This window comes from Epinephelus fuscoguttatus, linkage group LG19 (genome assembly GCF_011397635.1).
Source record: "Epinephelus fuscoguttatus linkage group LG19, E.fuscoguttatus.final_Chr_v1".
Lineage (NCBI taxonomy): Eukaryota > Metazoa > Chordata > Actinopteri > Perciformes > Serranidae > Epinephelus > Epinephelus fuscoguttatus.
In genome coordinates, this window is record NC_064770.1 from 37,907,649 (window position 1) to 37,930,363 (window position 22,715).

General features: G+C 42.4%; 1 protein-coding gene across 1 annotated transcript; it reads right to left on the reverse strand.

Annotated features, from left to right (window-relative positions):
* Positions 1-303: 303 nt before the first annotated feature.
* On the reverse strand, positions 304-22,715 carry LOC125879072 (ral guanine nucleotide dissociation stimulator-like 1). Its single transcript, XM_049560684.1, has 17 exons — positions 22,345-22,715; positions 17,350-17,639; positions 15,376-15,420; positions 15,073-15,272; positions 14,788-14,945; positions 14,457-14,705; positions 13,276-13,379; positions 12,869-12,953; positions 9,763-9,837; positions 9,116-9,202; positions 7,294-7,326; positions 6,870-6,991; positions 6,044-6,133; positions 5,678-5,807; positions 4,878-5,201; positions 3,329-3,443; positions 304-3,232 (listed from the first exon to the last, which is right to left on the reverse strand). Exons 1-17 carry the CDS (start codon positions 22,366-22,368, stop codon positions 3,093-3,095), a joined length of 2,271 nt encoding a protein of 756 aa, XP_049416641.1. The 5' UTR covers positions 22,369-22,715; the 3' UTR covers positions 304-3,092.

Consider the following 22,715-nt stretch of genomic DNA (forward strand, 5'->3'; position numbering starts at 1 on the left):
AACTCTGCACAGAGGGGCTCCCACACCCTGGGTTCAGACCAGGAACCTTATTGCTTTGAGGTGACAATGCTAACCACTGCACCACAGTGCCGTCTGTGGAAAATAAATCTATATCACTACTTTATCATTGGATATTCATTATTTTTTGAAAGGGTATTTACAGAGCTGTTTACATTCATGTTGTCTGGAGCTCTTTTATGAAACACACATTATCATATGTGTCAACATTCAAAGGTGATAATAATTCATAGAGGAAACACTCGACCTGCTACATCAGACTACACAGCAGAAATCAGTCAGATAAACAGGACTGAAAGTGTTTATTAGGAAGTTGTCAATACAGTGTGGAAACAGTTTTTTTTAAACCTATTTATTTCTTTGTTTTACAGCTGTGGTGTTCTCTTCATTATCACAAATGTGAACAAAAAGCAGTTTTGGTAAGACAAAGGTGTTTATTACAAAGATGTGTGCAGACAGAATAGGTCACTGAGTTCTGCGTTTCTTACCTCCACAGCCCCTGAGTTCATACACGGGGCCTGCAGAGTTATTAAACATGTGATTTTAGTGTGTCCGTTGAGAATGTAATTCCTCCTTGAAGCATTAACTGTTAGAAAAATGATGATTATCAGCTACCCCAGGAGAGTCTGTGCGTCATCTGACGTCATTGAAATGATTACATCTGATGTCCTCGTAAGGCTTTAAATCAAGCCATTAAAGCACCAGTAACATCCAAGCTTCACTCATCTGAACCACATGTTACAATTTAAGTAAAAAATAAAACACTTTTATTCTTAAAAATTAAAATATTCTCATTAAAATTTTAAATATTCTCAATATTCATCAGAAAATACAACATCTTTAAACTTTTAACGTCACTAATCGGAGATGTTTTAAAGTAAAGTTTGTGTTGATTTTTTTTTTTTTTTAAACTTGAAGCCACCAATGTGCCATCACAACATGTCAATCAAATGAAGGTGCGATTAAAGTGAACCACAAAGTGAACCACAGTGAAAATAAATACAAAACATTAGAAAAAAAAATCTAAACTCTAAAAGTCAAACTTGCTTCGTCATTGCACTGAAACACTGAAAGCACACACACAACAGATCACCCCTATTGTTGTCTCATCTAGATACAGCAGACACTTGCATGTGTGCGTCCCAGTCCCGTCCATCAAAGTCTCTGCTGCTGCTGCCATGGTAACCACGGCTCAGGAATGCCATCCTTCCAGTCGGGGCTGCTCGCCTCACACGATGAGTATCACAGCAACGCCGCAGGAGCCGGGCTGAAACTCCCCCGGGTACACAGTGATCCCTGCTGAGAACGTCCCCTCCCTCTCCTCAGATGGCATCGGCATGCCACACCGGTGATCTCATCTCAAGTGGCTGACAACCTGCTGAGGAGCCCCGGGAGTTCATTATCAACTGTGCGCCCTTCACACAGCATCTGACCCCCATTCCCTTTTAACAGACGGGTTATTAATGGCGCCCAGCTGTGCAGGGAGATGGTCGGGCTTTTCTAAATGTTCATGTATAAATAGTTCACTGATGTGGCGTGTTGACATCGAACAGCTCAGAGCGAAAATCAACCAGCATTTGCATCCATGAACTTATTCAACCCAGTCGCCCAGAAGAAATGTTGCCATTGTATATTTCTGCAAACCATGGATCCGTCAGTAACTTTACTGAGCATACCTTAAAACTTCATGTTTCACAACATGGTTAGGTTTAGGCAGTAAAGCCACTTGGTTATGGTTTGGAAAAAACATGTTATGGCTTAAAATTTCTAGCAGAGAACGGTGGCTGTATCCTGGCTGGAAACACAGCGATGTCTTGGGTGTAAAACATGCTTTTCATGCCACTATGACTGAAGAAAAAGCAATGATGTCATGGTAAAAAACAACCACTCTTCGTGGCACTATATTGGCACGAAGCGTCGTGACATCTTCGTAAAAATCAACCGCTTCTCATGGCACTATCTTGGCAGGACTTGCAGCTATATCTTGATATAAAACAGCCGCTTTTTAAGCAGCAATCCCGGCAGGAAATGCAATGATGTCTTGGTAAAAATCAACCACTTTTCGTGGCATTATCCTGGCAGGAAATGTAGTGACATCTTGGTAAAAAAGACCCGCTTTTCATGGCACTATCCAACAGGAAACGCTACGATGTTTTAGTGAAAAACAACTGCTTTTCATGGCACTATCCCAGCAGATAATGCAGCGACGTCTTTGTAAAAAACAAGTGCTGTTCTTGGCACTATCCTGGCAGGGTACGCAGTGACATCTTCGTAAAAAACAACCACTTCTCATGGCACTATCCTGGCAGGAACGTCTTGGTAAAAACTAACCGCTTCTTGTGGCACTATCCCGTCAGGAAACACACAAATGCCTTGGTAAAAAACAACCACGTTTCACAGCATTTAATTAAGTGACGGCAGCGACAAAAATGAAAAAACACCCATGTTTGGTGCTAAAGAGCTGCTGAAAATGCAGTAATGACTCGCTAAAAAACAACTGGTTTTGTAGTTTGGTCGTCTCAAGAGTCGTCTGCAGCGACTGGCAGCCAGGCAGGCATCTTCACCCTCCCCTCCACCTCTCGATGACAGCTAACATACTACGTCATTTTCGAAACGCTGACATATATGAAACGTAAAAACCTAACATTTCCGAGGTTTGCAGAAACGCACAATGCTGACATTTTATTCTGGAGACTGGGTTGGATAAAACCATGTGACGAACACATCTCAGAGAGAAAGTTGAGGAATGAGTTCCTTTTTTCCTGTCTTTAGGATTTGTCCCAAGTTTATTCCAGCAGGAAATGAAAGCCTGTCTGATCCAAATGTTTCTTTGAGCTCCGTCAGGTTCTGTTGAGGTGAGCTTTCTTCTTCATAAAGTGCTTTTGCATCATCTTGTTTATTCAAGGATCCCCATTAGAAACACATGAAAGTGCCCTTAGTCTTCCTGGGGTCCTACAGTTCCATAAAAACCTCTTTGGTATCCAGAAAAAGGATGGACCATCGTGGAGAACATACTTGTCTTATAAATCAATTATTAAACAGTCTAGTTCATCTTCCAGGTGCAGGACTTGGCTCTACTTTGTGTATCGTCCCAGACTCATCGTGGCCTTCAGCGGCTTCTTCTGGCCTTTGGCAAAGTGCCGCAAAACAAAGTCAAAGTTTGCCGTTGTGGACATGGCGTAGAAGACGTTGGCTTTGTCCGGTATGTGCAACTCTGAAAACAGGAAGAACAAGACAAATGGTCAGCGAGAATGCCTCTTCAGCACGGTTTCAAACAACTCTGTTGACAGTGAAGTGTCTCTGTCCTGACCTCTGTCCTGAGAGATGACCTGTGTCAGAGAGAAGTCCTGCCAGTTCATGTGCTCGAGGTGATGCTTCTCCAGCGCCCTTTGGATCACCTGGGCAGTTTTGTCCTGGCTGGTCAACTATGGAAGATGAAGAAGCAAAAGTGTTGTTAAATAAACCTTAACGAAGACGTGAGAAAGTCAATTTGTGTTCAGAGTGTTGAGTGGTGGAAGAAGTACTCAGAGCCTTATATTAAAGGAATAGTTCAGATTTTTTGAAGTGGGGTTGTATGGAGTACTGGAGAAGCTAAGCAATGAACTGTGGATTGGGTTCAGCAACAAAACCTATTTTAGTCACATAAAAAATTAATATCAAGTATATATACGCTATACTGAGAGTATTTTCACAGCTTTAACTTTAAGTCAGAAAACTTGTTCCAGTGGGGAAGCTGCTGAGCTGTTAATTAATAACGATTTATAGACATTATTAACATTATTTTGTTCACTTATTTTATTGTATTTTATCTGTTATTATTATTATTATTATTACTATTACTATTACTACTACTACTACTTAATATTATAGCTTTTAAGCCTATTTCACTGTATTTTTTTTTCAGAATTATTTTTCTGTTTTTTCTGTTGTTAATTTTTTTATCTAGTTCTTTAATCTAGTTTTTATATTTACATTTTTTTTATTTTTATTTTTTGATACATTACTGTGTTTATAGCTTTTAAATCTATTTAAGTACATTTTCATCATTTTTACCGTCTTGTGTGCTGAAATTATTAAATTCATTAGATCGGTTTTTAATTAATATTTTTATTAAAGGTTATAGCACATGGCATGACAAAACAGTGTTGATTAAACATTGAAAATCACTGTTTTTTTTTAAATAGAAAATAACAAGTATTATTATTATTATTATTATTATTATTAGCATTATTATTAGCATTATTATTATTTCATATCATAGCTGATTATTTTTATTCTGGCTTTGTCTTTATTAAATCTTTTTCATCTATGTCTTTAATCTGGTTTTTATTTTTACTAGTTTTTTATTTATTTATTTTTATTTTTATTTTTATTTATTTTATTCTTAATACCATTACTGTTTTTATGGCTTTGATTTGATTACATTTTTATCATTTTTACTGTCTTGTGTGCTGAAATTATTACATAGTTGTTTTTTTTTAATTAATATTTTTTATTAAAGGTTATAGCACATGACATGACAAAACAGTGTCAAGTCAACAATGAGAATCACAGTTTTTTTTTTTTTAAATAGAAACATAATAATAATTATATTAAATTTAAAGAGTACTGTGCATCTCTATGGATTAAACAGAAAAAAACACACTGAAGAAGGTTAAAGAATGTTTATAAAAAGACTGTCACTTATTGTAAATCATTAAATTGTTTTTGTCACGTTATCTCTTATTATCAGCTTTTCCGTCACCTGTGAAGCACCTTGAATGCACTGACCTGTATAAAAGGCGCTCTACATTAAAGCTTGACTGACTGATTGGTACGTTGGATATGAAAAACATCACAACACTTGAGGATGAACTCACCAGGATGCTTTTGTACATGTTGCCGTTGTTGTGTCCCAGGTCCACGCTCACCCTCACTATACAGGAGTCGGCCACCTGACGGTTGTACTGCGGCAGCGAGGTCATGGACACGGAGCGCTTGTGTATGGAGGCCAGAGTGGGCTTCGGCCGAGCGCCGCCACAGGATGCAGCTGAGGAGCAGAGATCCGTCCGGCAGTCGGAGGAGCTGGAAGGAGTCGGCGAGTCTGGAGAGGAAGACGCGGTGGAGCAGGGGGAGGATGAGGACGAGGAGGACGAGCAGGAAGAGAAGGCCTCGGAAACGTTGTTGCAAGAGCTGTGAAAAGACTGCGGAGGAGGGGAGACAAAAACAAGAAGGAGAATATATCAATGAGTGCCACTTGAAATATGCTCAGAGTGTCTGTAGTGCTTTATGACTGACTGCTCTGCAGAGAACTGTACAGCGTCAGACAAAGCCTACTCCAGATCAGCTGAGGACCTGCTCAATTCAAGCTCCATTTGCTGAGAGCTCACGCTAGTTTCGATGGCCCTTTGAAGAAAGTTCTTTGAGCAGGGCGATTATGCAACTTTCAAAAGCATCGAGTGTATTTCAGCTCTTATTTATCTTATAAACGCTTCAGGGTTTGTTTGACTGCTTCAGAAAGTTGTTTGTGAAGTGTAAATAGTGTCTGTTGTGCTGAACACAGAGGCCAAGTAGACGAAGGCAGAGCATGACAAACAGAGACACCACTGAGGACAAGGTAGAGACAGAAAACAATGAGGGACACACACACACACACACACACACACACACACACGTTTACCTGCAGTCTGATGGAGCAGGCTGAGTTCGGGGAGGACAGATCCTCCAGCTCAGATCCACTGGATCCAGAGGAGGAGACGCTGATCTGGTCAGCGGGAACTTTTTTAGATCCCTCACCCACTGTTAGGAGACTGAAGACACATCAAACTCATTTAATAATAATAATAATAATAATATGGTTTTATAAATTATCATATATTATAGAATTTCTTCTATCAACTCATGTTGTGGCAGAAAAATACTGAGGTCAGCAAGTATTGTTGTGTGCAGATATGTGTGAGTGTGAGTGTGAGTGTGTGTGTGTGTATAGTCAAATGTCTTCTGTGTGTGTTTGAGTAGTCAAATCTAGTCAAAGCACCATACTCACGAGGAGAGTTTCTTTGTGAGCGTGCGGTGGCTCCACGGAGTCGGCGAACACAAGTCCACCGGAGGCTCCAGCTGTCTCGACAGATCGTAGCTGGAACAAAAACAGAAATGAGAACTGTGATCCTCAACGATACCTTTCCATGTGCTGAGGGAAACTTGTCTTGCTTTGACTGGCCACTTTATTATTAGGTACACCGGTTCAACTGCTTGTTAATGCAACTAGCTTATTATTAGCCAATCACGTGGCAGCAACTCAGTACATTTAGTCATGTAGACATGGTGAAGACATGGATTTTGGATTTTGTCGCCTAACACTGCTACCAGCCTCCGTTGGTTGGCTGCATTATTTCAGTGGGAGGAGACTGTGACTCTTCTTCACTCCACAACAACTCCAGAATTTGTGTTTTCTGTTCAGCCTTTTCACACATGTACAGAGTTAATAAACTGTGCATACCATGAGCTGCATCACCAGCCCAGTTAGGACGTTTTACGAGTTTGTAACTAATTACTACATCATAAATGTCAAACTAGTGGCGTCTTTATGACGAGGCAGTGACAGTGACAGGGTTATATCTATGTCTCAGCTGATAACAAGACCTGAGCAGACGCCGCTGCTCAGTGTGACGGGACATTTTGATTAATTCACACTGCAGCTAACGAGGAATCTTTCAGTGGAAAATTATGAGAGCTACGCTCCTTTATTTGACCACGTGGAGAAATTTTTACAACACACACTTCAGATTATGTAACTAAACTTTTACTGGGCTTTCCTCTGCTTGTGATCCAGCCACACAAACGTTACATGAAGGGGTGAATAACACACTCACCTCTCCTGGTCGGTGAGCAGCTTGTGTCCCTGCAGCCAGGTGGAGATTCTGGGGTGATGAGGCAGGTTGTACTGGGAGCAGGATGCCTGCAGCACACGGATCTGTGACAAAACCTCAAACTCCTGCAGGGAGAAAGAGAAGTCACAGGATTAACAAAGATGTTCGCACATCTGTGTGGTTACATAACGTGGAGTAACAAGGTTCAACACAATATTTCAAACAGTAACCAAGCTGCAGTAAAATGACATAAATGTTTAAAAACGAGGCCAAAAATGTCCTGTTTACTCTGATAATGCAAATACACTGCACACAGCCTCACACCTTATCATGTCGTGCCGACAGAATGTTATGTGGACGCTTGGTTTTCAACTACTATGAAAAAACAAATAAATAAAATGGAAATGATAAAAGAGGAAGCACTTACCCTCCTCCTCTTCTCAAAGTTTATGAGCCCACCCTGTCAGAGGAGCACATTGTTAGATTACAGGACTTATTTATTGCACATATCAACTATTAAATGGATCTAAAAATGAACAGAAACACTGCAGTAACACTTCATTCTCAAGCAGTATATCATTGATTCTTAAATGGTTTATAACAGTGGTTCCCAACTGGTGTGTCGAGGTCCAAAAGTGGGTCGCTGGTCCACTCTGAATGGACCGCAAGTGACTTGCAAACGTGTCAAGTTTGTAAAAAAACACACGTAATTTTTAAGTACAGTGAAATTCCAGCAAAGAGCTTTTATCTTGTAGTGCTATTGCCTGCTGTGGAATGAGTCACTAATGGGCAGCTGACAACAGAGACAGAAAACTAGCTCGACAACATGGCCAAACACAAGTATGACACTGAATATTTCAAACTGTGTGGACTTGAACTAACAGTGGAGAAACCTGGACCAGTTGGGAACCACTGGTCTGTAACACATTGTGATGTAGCTGTGAGCAGAAATAAGAACATTTTTAAGTGTTTATTCTTGGACTGGGCAATATATTGATTTTATAACGATAATGCAACATCCATTCATTCTTTCATTTTCCATAACTGTCTATCCTGTTAAAGGGATAGTGCACCCAAAAATGAAAATTCAGCCATTATCTACTCACACCCGACACAAAAAGCTGTTTGGAAAAACCTCATTTGAACTCTGTTTTTAGCCTCATTGTAGCCTGTAGCTCTGACTGCGGGGCTTCAGGACACTTGGATCACTACGGACGAGCAGTATGGAGATATTTTGTGGTTTCAGTTATGTGTTTTTGGACGTTTGAATCTGGGGCGCCGTCAGCCTCCATTAGGTGGAGTTGTGTTGCTACCTCCTCTCCCCTTGGATCTCTGCAAGTGATGTGAGGACTCTAAAACTTCACCTGAGCCTCCCTCGGCATATGGGTGAGTAGATAATGGCTGAGTTTACATTTTTGGGTGCACTATCCCTTTAAGGGTTGCGGGTTGGCTGCAGCCTATCGCAGCTGTCATTAGTCAAAAGGCCAGGTCACCACACTATCACAGGGAGGCACCAGCCGGGTTGGGAGAAAGTTACTGCCTCAAGCGAGGGAGTACAAATATCTCGAAGTCTTGTTCACAAGTGAGGGTAGAATGGAGCGTGAGATGAATCAGCAGTTTGGTGCAGCCTCTGCAGTGATGCGGGCGTGGTGAAGAGGGAGCTGAGCCAAAAGGCAAAGCTTTCGATTTAGTGGTCCATCTACGTCCCAACCCTCACCTATGTTCATGCGCTCTGGGTAGTGACTGAAAGAATGAGATTGTGGATACAAGTGGCCGAAAGAGTTTCCCCCGTGGGGTGTCTGGGCTCAGCCTTAGAGATAGGGGGAGGAGCTCGGACATCCGGAGGGAGCTCGGAGTAGAGCCGCTGCTCCTTCATGTTGAGAACATCTGATCAGGATCCTCCTGGGCGCCTCCTGTTAGAGGTGTTCCAGGCACGTCCCACTGGTAGGAGGCCCCGGGGCAGACCCAGAACACACTGGAGGGATTATATATCTCATCTAGTCTGGGAACACCTTGGGGTCCTCCAGGAGGAGCTGGAAAGTGTTGCTGGGGAGAGGGACGTCTGGGGTGCTTTGCTTGGCCTGCTGCCCCCGCGACCCAGCCCCGGATAAGCAGATGAAAATGGATGAATGGATGAATGGATGGGTCCTCTAGTGATTCCTACCTCTAAAAAGCACCCTTACATACACTATGGATGAGTACCCCACTTCAAAAGAACCAAACTATCCCTTTAAGGACACATCATGTACCTCCACAGTGTCTGGCAGAGCGGTGTCCAGCATGGTGAGGACGGTCAGGTAGGTGCCAAGGTAGGGAACCACTCCACTGGAGGTGCTCTGCAGAGAGACATGTAAGCACATTAGTGCCACAGCAGTAGTTTCATGTGTCACTGTATCTGCTTATTTGTGTCTTTTGAATCCACTCATTATCTCGGCTGAGATCGAACGACATTCACGCAAGGCAAGTCCCAGTTAGCAGCACTGTGGGTTCATGTTACAGCCCAGGAGAATGTGCATATGACTCATAAAGGACCCCGGTGTAGTCTATTATTACTGTCCTATAATCCTGGTGATCCAGGGCCATTTGAAACTTGCTCAGCACCGAGCACAGCTAAAGATAGTTTTGGGTATCTGCCATGCCAGAGATACTCCACCCACACACAGCGAAATCAGCTCTCTTGTGGCTTCCAGTGTTGTATAATATGGAAATGTTTGTGCATGTGTCTTTCTGAACACTGAAAGTAAACCCTGCCTCAGGTAAAATGAGTCCAAGACTTCATCACATGAAAAATTATCACATGTTGCAACATTGCTGCTGCGAAACAACACGGCTGCCTCTGACACACGGCACTGGGCTTCAAAACACCTCACTCTTCTCATCCTGAGGTATGACTTACCATCTGTCTGGAGATCGGACACCGCTTGGATATCTTTGGAGAAACGTTATCCACAGTCGCAGCTTGTCCTCCGTCCTGTCAAAGTAGGTCAGACAGAGCTATAATCAGTTGAAGGTTATATTTGAAGGGATTAAAATCAAAATAAATCAAGCTTTTTTATTTTTTGCATGCGTGTTAATGTGAATAAACAATTACATACATGCACACAAGCACGTACAAGACAGGCTTTTAATGAAGAACGTGAGCAAACTAAGTTCTTCAATACAAGATGAAGGCTTTATTACACATTAAGTTGGATATCCTGTTTAATAATTATCTTGTGAAAGGGAGGCAGGCCGCTTCAAAGCGTTCTCTCTCAAGTCTTTGTGTACAATATCTATCACAAAGAGCTATTAGGCTTTAATGTATGAGTGTGTTTACACAGATAAAAGCCTCTTTATTAAAAGACAACGCCCAAACGCAGCCACAATGAAAAGTGGAAATAAAGGAGAACAATAGTGAGACATGAAATTATTCCCAGCGAGGAGTTTCGTTATTGTGCAGCAGCAAATATTAGGAAAAGTTGCTTTGTTGTTGTGTGCAGAGAATACAGGTCCAGCTACGATCGGCTGACTTAAGAGTCCTCTCACTGTAACTAAACACAAGCAGCCTCTGACACAGTCGCCTGAAGGAGACTTCATAAGAGAAAGACGGGAACACAATGTGCTCGAGGCCTCTGGTTTTCCATTAACACTCGGCTGAACATTTCTGTAACTGGAAAATGAATCTTTTTAATGATTAAAAAGTGAAATCTATGAGCTCAGGAGGGTAATCATTTCCAGAGATTCTTTGCACTGTGTCCTTTGTACAGTTCCTGTTTTCATGCTCACAAAATTCTCTCTCTTAAAAACTCAATCTGTGTCTTCAGTGTTGCGTCTTCTGCTGAAAACTGCAGTGTTTCAGTTCAGATCACTTTTTTCCTGCACTTGAAACTGACTGCTGGGACTGAAAGTATGTAACAGCTGCACGGAGCTGTCTGCATTGGTAAACATTAACTCTTATTTGCACTGGAAGGTCAAAATGAACTGTTTGCATTCCCTATGGAAATCTATAGGAATGTTTCTCTTATCAGTTACTGCTGTCAGGTATATACAGTATGTGCAACACGTCTTATCTATCACTGGCATCATCGCTCACCTACTTTATTTTAGAAGCTACAGTACAGTTTCGTATCGTCTGTACTCTTCACCCCAGAAAAAAGTGATACCACTGAAAAGACAGACTGACACAGTGATTACAGTTATGCGAAAACGTATCTGCTATTATAATCTAATTAATTTACTTCTCAGCTGTCTATCACTGGCTATTGCTAACAAACATTTCTATAGAAGTGGATGAACTGTGGCCGTAATAACTAAAGCCTAGTTCACATTACACGATTTTCACCACGATATTGACGTCGCAGAGGATCTTGAGAGCCACCTTGGGTCAGAGGTGAGTCAGCAGATAGTCTGCCACGACAAGTCCTCAGGTGTGAACAAGCCTACGAGCAAGTCGCCACGACTGACAAAGAGCATCAGCCAATGAGAGGCGGGATACGTCCCAAGTCAGCATGCAGGAGGACAGAAGAAATGTGAGGAGGACAAAGCGCAGGGTTGCCAGGTCGGCTTATTAGCCACGACTTTGGGCTTGCTTCTAAAGTGGAGTTGCTTATTTGGGCTTGTTTCTAAAGTGGAGTTGCTTATTTGGGCTTGTTTCTAAACGTTGCCTTCCTCTATATATATCCGTTGCATCTTTTGGGCTTGTTTCCATAGCCCTGGTTGCTTGTTTCTCTCCCAAGATCTGGCAACACTGACAAGCCGGCAACAACAATGGCGGCGTCCACAGGATCACGGGGAGCGTGTTGTGTTTGGACCCAGGCCCTGGAGGCAGATCTGATTCAACACTGGGAAGAATATCCATGCCTTTACCATGTGTCGTCTCCAAGTTTGGTGACGTCACCGCATTATCTGGGGCTCTGTCGGCGAGGGCTCGGTGGAGAAATCTTGTGGTGTGTACACACAGGTTGTAACGCAGTTGGCGTCCCGTTGACAGAAACACACATCGCCAGGTATGAACACTCAAAAGATTACAATAGTCTCCGCGATGCAAAATCAGGGTGAAAATCGTGGCTTTGAGTGTCAAAAACATAATTACCTGCATTCTGGTGCATGAAAATTCACCAATTTGAGCCTTTTTGGCATCAATTTATGGTGCAACTGTCTTAAATCTAATCAAAATAAAAGTCCTCTGCTACTTTGATATTTTTTCGGCCGTAGCGGCTGTGACTCAGCCGCAAAGAGACCATCACATTACATCAGTTCGCTTGCTAAAGCTGCTGTTGTTGTGACCTTTACACCAGAGACAGAACGACGACATGAGACTGGATGTTTGTGTCACCATTTTGGTCTCGGCTTCAGCGCTGTTACACCCCAAATCATTAGGTGTTTCTAACATAAGCTGATGTGTGAGGAGACATAACCAAAGCTGCCATGACAATTCTGAGGTAGAGTGGGCCGTCCACTAATCAGATCAGTGGTTTGATCCCCAGCTCCTCCACTCTGCATGTCAAAGTATCCTTGGGCAAGATACTGAACCCCAAACTGCTCCTGTGTGTTACTGAGTTGCAGTGTGAATGTGTGTGTGTATGTGACATGTAGTGTAAAAGCGCCTTGAGGGGTTGGAAGACTAGAAAGGCACTATACAATTTAGCGTAACTTAAAAGACTCTACAATGATATGAAAGAGTATCTGCCATCATAGGGTCATTCATATGTCCCAAGGGACTAGTCTAGCTTTGTGTTGAGTTTTCAGCACGTATAAACTAACACTGAACTAAACTAACTAAACGAACACGCCGTCTGCGGTCAGTTTCATCTCATTACGAATCTTTGGTCTGAACTGGGTTTGAGAGAAGCAGACTCTAAAATGTTCAGAGCATATATGTATACTTTCATGATGAACATCGTAACTAAATATTTAAGGTGTTGTCGGTCAGTGTATGTCTTATTGACCCACTTATGGAAGACTGTAGGTTTCAGTGCATCTACAGGTCACCACTGTGAACACTGATACAGTTTCCCTCTCACCTCCACCAGCAGCTCTCTGTTGGTCAGGACACAGTTCTCATCGGGGAAGGTTTCCCAGAGGTTATCAAACGTGGCCATGCTGTCCCTGCAACAAGAACAGAGACAGGATGTAGTAAATATGCAGCTATTCAGTCCATAATCAGTCCTCGGTCCAGATGTTTACACCACAAAGAGAACGACATGAAGTTATGCTCCAGTTGTCCTTGACACTACAACAGCTTACACGACACGACACACTGCAGAATATGTGTCACTAAAAGGCGAGACATTTGCTGACTTGCTCTGTCAGAGACACTGAATTGCACCTGATGAGGGTTCAACGACCTCATTAAAGGACGATTATGTAGAGCACATTATAAATGTAGCCGCAGAGACAGACAGACACTGTGCCTATAACCCTGCCCTACCTGCTGACAGCAGCCCAGGTCTTTCTCAGCCTGTAGACTGCGTTGGACTGAAGGGCCGACAGGATCGCCTTCAGAGACGAGAAGTTCTTTAACCGACGACAATCCTGCAGAAGAAACAACTTGCATTCAGTGGATTCACGTAACACCAGCATACAGTAAAGGGATAGTTCAGATACGTATGCATAAACAGTATATTACATACAGTTGATGTCAATCGGCACGCCACCAGTTTGGAGAAGCAGACAGGAGTCCAACATGGAAGCTAAGCAATGTACTGCTGTGGATGGGATCAGCAGCAAAACACATTTTAGCCACCTTAAAAAAGTTCCACCTAAAAATATCAATATCAGTGAAAGTGTACGCTATATTAAGAGTATTTCCAGTGCTTTGCCTTTATGTCAGGCAGTTATATTCAATGGGAAAATGAAGCTGTTGCATCGCTCTCTTCAAAGCCAGACTCCATTGAGAAAAACAGCGATTTAACATCACTGAACACGGGAGCTGCTGGTCGACCACAGCCTTGATCAGTTAGTTAAATCTGTGTTATTGTGTGACTCTGGTGTTTAAAACAGTCAGTTCAGACTCACCACAGTCACACAATAACACAAACAAACTAGCTGATTGAAGCAGCTGTAGACGAGCAGCTGCTGTGATCAGAGGGCTAAAATTGGTGTTTTTCTCAATGGAGTCTGGTGGCTTTGACAAGAGCATAGTTGGAGAACTGAAGTCGTTACTGGCTTCCCTGTTGGTAATGGCATTCTGACGGAAAGGTTAAGCAATTAAAATACTCTTAATATAGCGAACACCCAAACTGATATTGATTTTTTTAGGCAGGACTTTTTTAGGTGGCTAAAATAAGTGTTGTTGCTGACCTCTGCAAAGCAGTACATTGCTTAGCTTCTTTGTCAGACTCCACTCTGCTTTCCCAAACTGACGGCCTCCCACCTGACATCTACCGTATGTCATACACTGACTATAGATTCGTAGCCCGTATGACCCCACTTCCAAAAATCTGAACTATCCCTTTAACCCTCTAAAGCCTAGCGTAGCAGCTTTAAATTGTGTCTGATGTGTGAGATTCACAGCTACCCAATGCAATGGTGAACAATGTCTTTATAAGTCAGAGCCGAGGGTTAAAAACCATCTGAAACCAAGAGTCAGAACTTGACTTCCTGACTGACCTGAGCTACTCTGATCCACTTCTCTATGATGCGAGCCCTCTGAGCTGGCGTAGTGAGAGGCCGGCGAGAGGAAGTGGGACTAGAGGTGGCGTCTGTCGGCTGGCAGAGAAGGGACATGATGACCTGGTTGGTGATGGCATTGAATTGTGCGATGGTGGCCCGGATGGTGGGAGACATGTTTTCCTTCTTGTCTCTTTGCGACCACATACAGCCCAGGCACTGGTACGGCACCACTTTGACAAACAGAGCCTAAAGACGACACGAAAACCAATCATCAGCCTTTAATTACCAACGTGAAGCAGAGACGTGTAAAAAACATCCTCTCACGTACAGAGTCCATTCGGGTGAGCTGTTCTGCAATGGCTGAGACGGAGAAATCCATGATGCTGCCTACATCCAGAGAGTTTTCACATCCTGAATCCTCGTCACCAGAAGCCTCCTCGTCATGCTCCAGATCTGCCCTGGCAGGACTGACAATTGTCTCAGCTCCTGAATAAGACACAGAGAGGGAATCAGAAATAGTGAGCTTGACTTTTTGCAGAGGATTTGGTGTGATGGTGCAGCACATGGGCAAAGGCCTTTTTATTTCTGGTCATGTTATGTCGTTGAGGATCACCTTCTTTCTGTAACCTCATGAGCAGTGCCTCAGCTTGTGAAGCCAGCGAGCTAAAGTTCGGCTGGCTGCGCATGTTGTCGTGAACTGCGGAGCTGATCCTCAGGTGATCCAACAGCTGCCTGAGCGCCGGGTGCAGGGGAGGATCCCTGAAGTCCTCGCTGTAATCATCCAACCATGTCTGGACAAAGGCCAGCAGAGGGCTGAGGAGGCAGCGGAAAGATCGTTATACTTCAACTACTTAAACCACACTTTAAGCCATGAGTTACATATTAAAAATTAAAGGTCCGAAAGTCATCCACCTACCTCCTGTAGCATTCGCTGTTGTCCAGATCTGACGCAGCATTGTCTCTGTTGGGGGTAAAAACAGACTTGGCCTCACTCTTCAGGCTGTTTTCTGCATTTTATTTTAATTATTATTTGTTCCTACCCTGCAACTATCCTAAACCTGACCTCGAAACATGCTAACCACAGTCTAGAACCGCTCTGTGCATAATGGTTGTTGTCGAAAGCCTCAAGATAATGAGCACCTGCTGGGTACTTATTACGACATCAAAGCAGATGGGAGACGGTTGCTTTGTCAAGGAAACAATGTATAAAAAGATCCTGACGCAACTTGGTGACTCTGCATGTGCAACAACCCGAGATGTTTTCCCAGAGTCGTGCACAAAGGAGAGGACTCTTTACCTGTGGCTCTGCATCATGTTGAAAATGGAGACTGAACTTTTTGATCGGGGGAAAATAACCAGACAAAGACTACTGAAGGATAGAGTGTGTGTGAATGAGGGGAAATGTCTTATTTAAGACCCTTTATAACAGCCTCTTCAAGGTGGCAATATCACTCCGTTATCCCGCCTTGCTGTTCTTTATAATTGAAATCAAAAAGGGTATAACCGCAGAATGAAGGGACAGAGTTGTCTCGCCTTTAAGCCAGCAGCAGAGGTAGTAACAGCCACGAATTGACATCTGTGTAACGGTCCTGACACACAAAGCTGAAGGTCGGCTGCTGGTGAATGTCTGGCTGTCAGTGAGCACCCGTTGCCCTAGTTTTGTGCGGCGTGACCCGCACTAGTTGGCTTTTTCTGGTCAATTCAGCATGATGGCGGGGCCCGATTCTGAATGAAATCACTCTGAATGGCAGTTCAACTCAGCGCACACGAAGAGAAACAGAAGTGAGGAAAGTAAACAAATGGTTACAGTCAAAAGGGCGTGAGAGCAAAACAAATGTGTTATATGAAGTGTTCAAGTTATAGTTCACTGGTGCACGGTAAATATCATTTATCCTTGTAATATAAGATTGTGCTAATGTGCTAACTGGCTAACTAGTGTCTTGAATCCGTCCTGTCAGTCTTCCGGTTTCCCTTTTCGAATGACGTATACAGACTACTACTGCCTGCTGCTGTGGAGAGTTATTTCTCTCATGCAGTCCCAGAACGTACATGCTGGTTGGCCGCTGGCTGTCATCTTTGAGGTGTTTTCAGGTGCAACTTTTTTGCTGAGACACAGGCAATGTGAGATGACGCAACAGTCGGCCTTTGTCACCGCTATTCTTTAATGTTGGTTTGGTGTGTGTGTGCTAGCTGGATGGGAAGGGGGGTTACATTTTGACGACATGTGATGTGTGTGAACCGCTGCCGGGAGATTTAAAGAGCAGCTAGCAGCAGTTAGCAGCTAACTCAAAGACGTAGAACAGCAGCCAAAAATGTCTGCAAACTGGGGAGACAATGAGGTCCCAGAGCTCCTTACCCTCAGAGCAGAGGACAGACGGTAAATGACTGTTATTGCCATGTTAATGCCATTGTTATTGTTTCTAAATAACTAAAAGGGGCTTTCATTGACCGTTTAAGGAATAATTCAAGTGTTCAAAATTACATTTATTCGCTTCCTTGTAGAAAGTGAAATTAGAAAACTGACAGGCTGCCACTTCCATATCTGTATGCCAAATATGACGCTGCAGCCAGCAGCCAGTTAGCTTAGCATAAACACTGGAAACAGGGGTAAATAAAAGCCTACAAAAATGCTCACCAATTAGATGTTTCAAGTTTGTTTTAGCTTTCTTAGCTCCCTAGCCAGGGTAGCCGTTTCCCCCCATTTTCAGGCTCCTTGCTAAGCTAAGCTAACCAGCTGCCAGCCAGATCATATTTGCTGTAAGTGGTATCAATCTTCTCATCTAAGTCATGACAAGATAGCCAAAAAGTATATTTCCCAAAATGTCACACTATTCCATTACAACAAACCTGACAAAACCAGACATCCAGCGGTACAAAAACGTGACTGTACCTCTGGAAGAGCAGCTCTATGAGCTCTGAGGTGCCGGTGAAGGTCCTGTACGTGGAGAGGAAGATCCTGCTGTAGTCCTGCTCCTGGCAGCCAGGGTCCAGGAGGTGATTCACAAGAAGGTCCAGGGTCGCGGCCTTCAGACGCCGCACCTTGCAGGTTCGGTACTGCACAAAAGCGCAGCATGGACTCTTCTCGCTGAGGTCGGGGGAGAAGGGGACGGGCTCCCGACGCAGCGTGACTCCATAAACTGCGCCATCCTCGACCTCCTCACCCCATTCCTGCACTGGGTTCTGGGGACGGCAGAAGGAGAAACAATGACTAAGGGTTTTGCACTGTTTTCAAGGTTTTCAATGCCCTGCTTGCTTCGCAAAAATACACAGGTGCGGGTCAAATACACAGATATATATCTAGTACTGTTACTGCTCACAACATCAGGGTCAGAGGTTTGGCCCTGAGGGGGTAAAAATAGCAGAAAGCCTCCATGGCCAAACAGCAAACACAAACAGGTGACACACCAGCCCACTGCCACTCACACTGATCCCATGTGAGCCACCATGACTACGCAATATTTGCTTATACTCATAACCATCACTTCAAACCTGCAATGACCCCACAAACAGTTACGTGTGTAATGATAATAATTAACTCATCCACTCCACCTGCTGTTAGCCAGTTCTTGGTTTTTAACAATTTCCCTGCTACATAGCAACCTGAACCTTCCCAGAATTTTGCAGGTTAACATGAATGTTTATGGACAAATACGGGATTATCAAAAGGTTAGCACATCAAATAGTACACCAAAGCAAAATATTGCCTAAATGTCAGCAAGTTTCCGTCAGCGTTATGTATCCTCCAGCGACCAATAAAAAGGAGTCCCGCAGGCTGTTGATGCAGCACCATGTGTCATGATGTTGATCAGACGTGTTGCTGCTTTCATTACATATTCAGACAAGAGGTCAGACCTTGTTTGATCTCAGCGAGGCTATCAATCAGTGTTCGAGCAGTCGCTCCTCCAGAATGCTCAACAACACTTGAGGCAACACACACAGGGGAGCAGGGTTAATCAAACGTGAATACTGAGCGCCTTGTTCCTGCTCTCAGAATATTAAGTATAACGACACAACAGCTGTAACGGATAATTTAAAAAGTTCTAAAGGAGCCGCTGAACAATATGTGTATAAATTACTACCATGAAGACTGAACACCAAATGCATCATGAGGGCAAATAATGAAGGTATCAGTTTCCATTTCTATCTTTCTGTTCACCTTTTCTTACTCAAAATCAAGTCCAAGAGGCAGGGATGGATTGTTGGACCTACAGTGTCAGCAGGCCTCCTACTTGCAAAATGTCAAACATCAAATTAAAATGTACCGACCAGGCAGAGACTCAAAACACCCGCAAGGAGACACAAAGCCACAAAATGACTACAAATAGACACAAAACCACCACAAAGCCTGTGTGTCTGGCTCCTATGTAGGACAGATAGTGGGGCCCTTTGCGTATCTGTGCCCAGGGGCCCATTGTCTCATAATCCACCCATGTCAAAGAGAACATACCGTACATCACCTGCAGAACACAAGATATGCATGCACGCCTTAAGACGCCTGTAGCTTCCCTCTTTATCCTCCTTTAAAGCAACTGCCTGACTTTTTGTTTCTAGTATGAAAGAAGCTCCAAAAATGCTGGAACCTACATTCCCCATAACGCACTACCCATAATGCATTACCGATAATGCAACATAATAGCATAGATACAGTCTGCATTTATGGGAACACCCACAAAACGTCTCATTCTTTTACACAGAGGGGGAACAAAGCATTTGCTACCATGCTGTTGAGTCACTGTCTGGCTTTTTTGCACTTCAAATAAACTTTAAAATCCAGAGTTAAAAGATATTTTTAAACCAGCACCCTGTTTTTTTCTATTTTTTTGTACCGAAATGACCAATAGGAACAACATTTTTTAAACTGGTCCAGTACTGAGCGAATGTGCTGCAGCCGCAAAGGTCAGGCTGCAGTGTAACCATTCAGGGCAGGTTCACATCGCCAATTTACGTCCCATAAAAGTGTTTGTTTCTGCTACTGACAGGCTCACGTTGGCTCACAGTGTCTGACGAGATCATTTAAATGATTCAGCTCTAGACAGACCTTTTTGTTAAAGAGTGAGATCCTTTTTATTTCACCAAAAACAGCGCCGAAATCACAATCACCAAATCCACCAGACTCCATCTAAATAAACAGCAATTTTAGCATTGCCAAACGTACTTCATCAACGTAGACACAAACAAAATAAACCTCCCAAAAGAAGTCTTTGTTTGTCTTTCCGCTGTTCCAACAATCACCAACTCTGCTTTGGTTGAAATAAACCTTAAATTCACCCAGTGAGATGTGAAAGTATGCAGCCTCTATACACACTTAAATTACTGTTTATTTGAATGGAGTCTGGTGGGTTTGGCGATGACAACTTCAGGACTGTTTCTGGTAAAAATAAAAGGATCTAAAATGGTTAAAAAAAAAAAAAAAAGCTGTGGGCCTTCAAGGACCTGTGGCTCTTGAGGTTGCAAATATCTGCGTGATAACGTTATAGCACATCATCAAAACATCAAGAGTAAAACTGGTGGAGTGCTCCTTTAAATGCCTTGTGCAATGTGCATTAGAATGCCAGGCGCCAGTAACATGTCTTGCATGACCCGTGTCTAATCCGTGTGGTTAATGTGTCTCACAAATCTATACAGACACCCTGCAGTGAAATATGTTCTGTAGTTGCTCCTGTGCTCTGTTCAGAGCAGAAAATCATTTGTGTCCTGAGCTGTCGGATCTAAATTATTTATATAATTACATCTTCTTCTAATTCTGAGCTACAGTTTTGTGTCAAGGTCACATGTTTGCACACACAGCGAGCATCACTGACTGCAGAGGAGATGACACAAACAGCAGCGCTCACAACAATTATTTAACATCCAGCTGGGAGGGATCACAAGCTCATATGTAAATGATCATTTAAATGTCTTTATGCAAAGACAAAAGTTTAGCTCCAGTGTCTGCTGGTGCTAACCGGTATCACACAATCCCCATTGTCCCTCATAGAAACTCGTTTGTTAGCAACACAGATGGGAAACTGGCTGCGCATTGTGTCTCACTGCTACTCAGTTTCAGTGATGGTGGTACGAAGCACTGCGGACAGCCAAATCTGAATCAGAAAAAACTTTATCTGTGGAGATCTGAGTATGTCGGCCTCTACAGCAGCTAATATGAGGGGAAAAGCAGATCCTGGAGCAGCAGGAGGATTCAGCTGTCATGAGTGAGAGACAGGGAGGTAAACACAGTCTTGACCTTTTGCAGATCAGTTTGTGCCTCTGGTGTGTGAACATTAATGTGAGTTACAGAGCAGAAAAATAAACACACAGTGAAGAGAGACTGAAAGGTCATCTAAAACCCTTACCTTATTTTAACATCTGTTAGGGACTGTTCTTTATTTATGAGGGGGAAGGGGTGGTGCATCAAGGGGGAGGCATATCAAATAAGTTTTTTATTTTTTAAACACTGGGAAGGGACTTTTTTTCTTAATTTGTCTTGGGAAGCGGCATATATATACCACAATTACACCATTTATCACAGCCAGAAACTATAAAAAACAAAAAATATCGTTGTATTTCCAAATTTCCGACAGTCCTTGGTCACATAATGTGCAACGAACACTTCTGTCAAAAAAATCTGAGCTGAAAATGGTGATATTTCATCAAAATCACTTAATTCTACATTTAAAATGTTGCCAAAAAATAAACTATTTGCACAGATTAACAAGCATGCAAAGACAAAGAGATGCCAGGATTTCATCTTCAGCTTTTAACTTTTAATATTCAAACATCAAAAGGTAATTTTTAAAAATCTAGGACTAATTTGTGGTGGAGGGACAGTTGTGCATTTTCTGCCATGCACTCAGGGAGGGTCAAGGAAAAATATTAGTAGCTTTGGTGGGGCTCAAAATTAAAATAAATAAATAGATTAAAAAAAATTAAAAAACTGTTATTTTAAATAAAGAACAGTCCCTTACCATATTTTTATTTTTTTTTTTTTACATTTTTTCTTCTTTAGTGTTTGATATTGCAATACAAATTGAACCATGAATATTTGCCTGAGTTAAAATAATGATAATAATATATATATTTTTAAAGGAAGTCACACCCCAGCAAACCCTCCTCTGATAAATAAAGAACAGTCCCCAAACCACATCTTAATATTACTTATATTAGGGTTTCTTTTTGTTCTTCAATATTTTATAGTGCAATACAAATTAAAACATCAATATTTTTATTTATTTTTTTATTTTAAAAAAAGAAGTCACACCTGAGCCACCCCTCTCCTCTAATAAATAAAGAACAGTCCCTTACCACATATTAATATCACTTATATTGATGTTTCTTTCAGATATTTTACATTATAATACAAATTGAAACATCAATAATTTGCCTGAGTTAAAATAATAATAATAATAATAATATTTTTTTTTAAAAAAGGATATAGTCATTTCTCGCAACCTAGATTTGGAAATGATAAGCAACTTAAGAACCAGGTTAAGAATTTTTGTCGTTCCTGTGAGACAGAGATGTTCATCCAGATAGATTGGATTCCTCACAACAGAATGAAATGTTCCTAAAATAACTTCTGGGTGTTTCATGCATTGCCAGGTATTATTTTTTAATAAACAATGATGCTTACAGCTTTTAAATGTTAATATAGGAGAGGCACAAACTGAGGCTTGACTTTTTGCAGCTTCAGCACAAACAGCCTGCAGATTTACAGAGATTATAAAAAGCTGTATTCACATATAAAGATTGAAGAGCAGGAATCTCCTCACATATTAATCAGGACATTATTTGTATTTATCAGATCACAGAGTAAGTGCTGACTAGCCCTGAATGGCTCCATGGACATAAAACCCACTCTTTATCTGACTTCAGTTTATCCTTACATCACATCAATAATCACACTCACCATAGTTAACTCCCATTTTCCCATCTCGTCTTCAGGGAGTGTTGGCACTTTCCATCTCGACGGGAATCGTTGGAGTAAAAATCAGCTTCCACCTCGCGACACACTGAATTTATGGCTTCATCTTCTTAGAATAAAAACGCTTTGTAATCCTGCTGTTTGGAGCTACATGAACGCGCCTGTATTAATATGACAAAGACTTTGAGCGCAAACTGTTGGTCACATTTCACACCAGCATAGACAAATGTTGAGCTGCTCCCATCTGACGAGATCTGAAGTGTTCCGACTTGTTCTCTCCCCGTGCACACACACACACACACACACACACACACGCACAGACACACACAGGCAGGCTGATGGTGAACCGGTTTGTA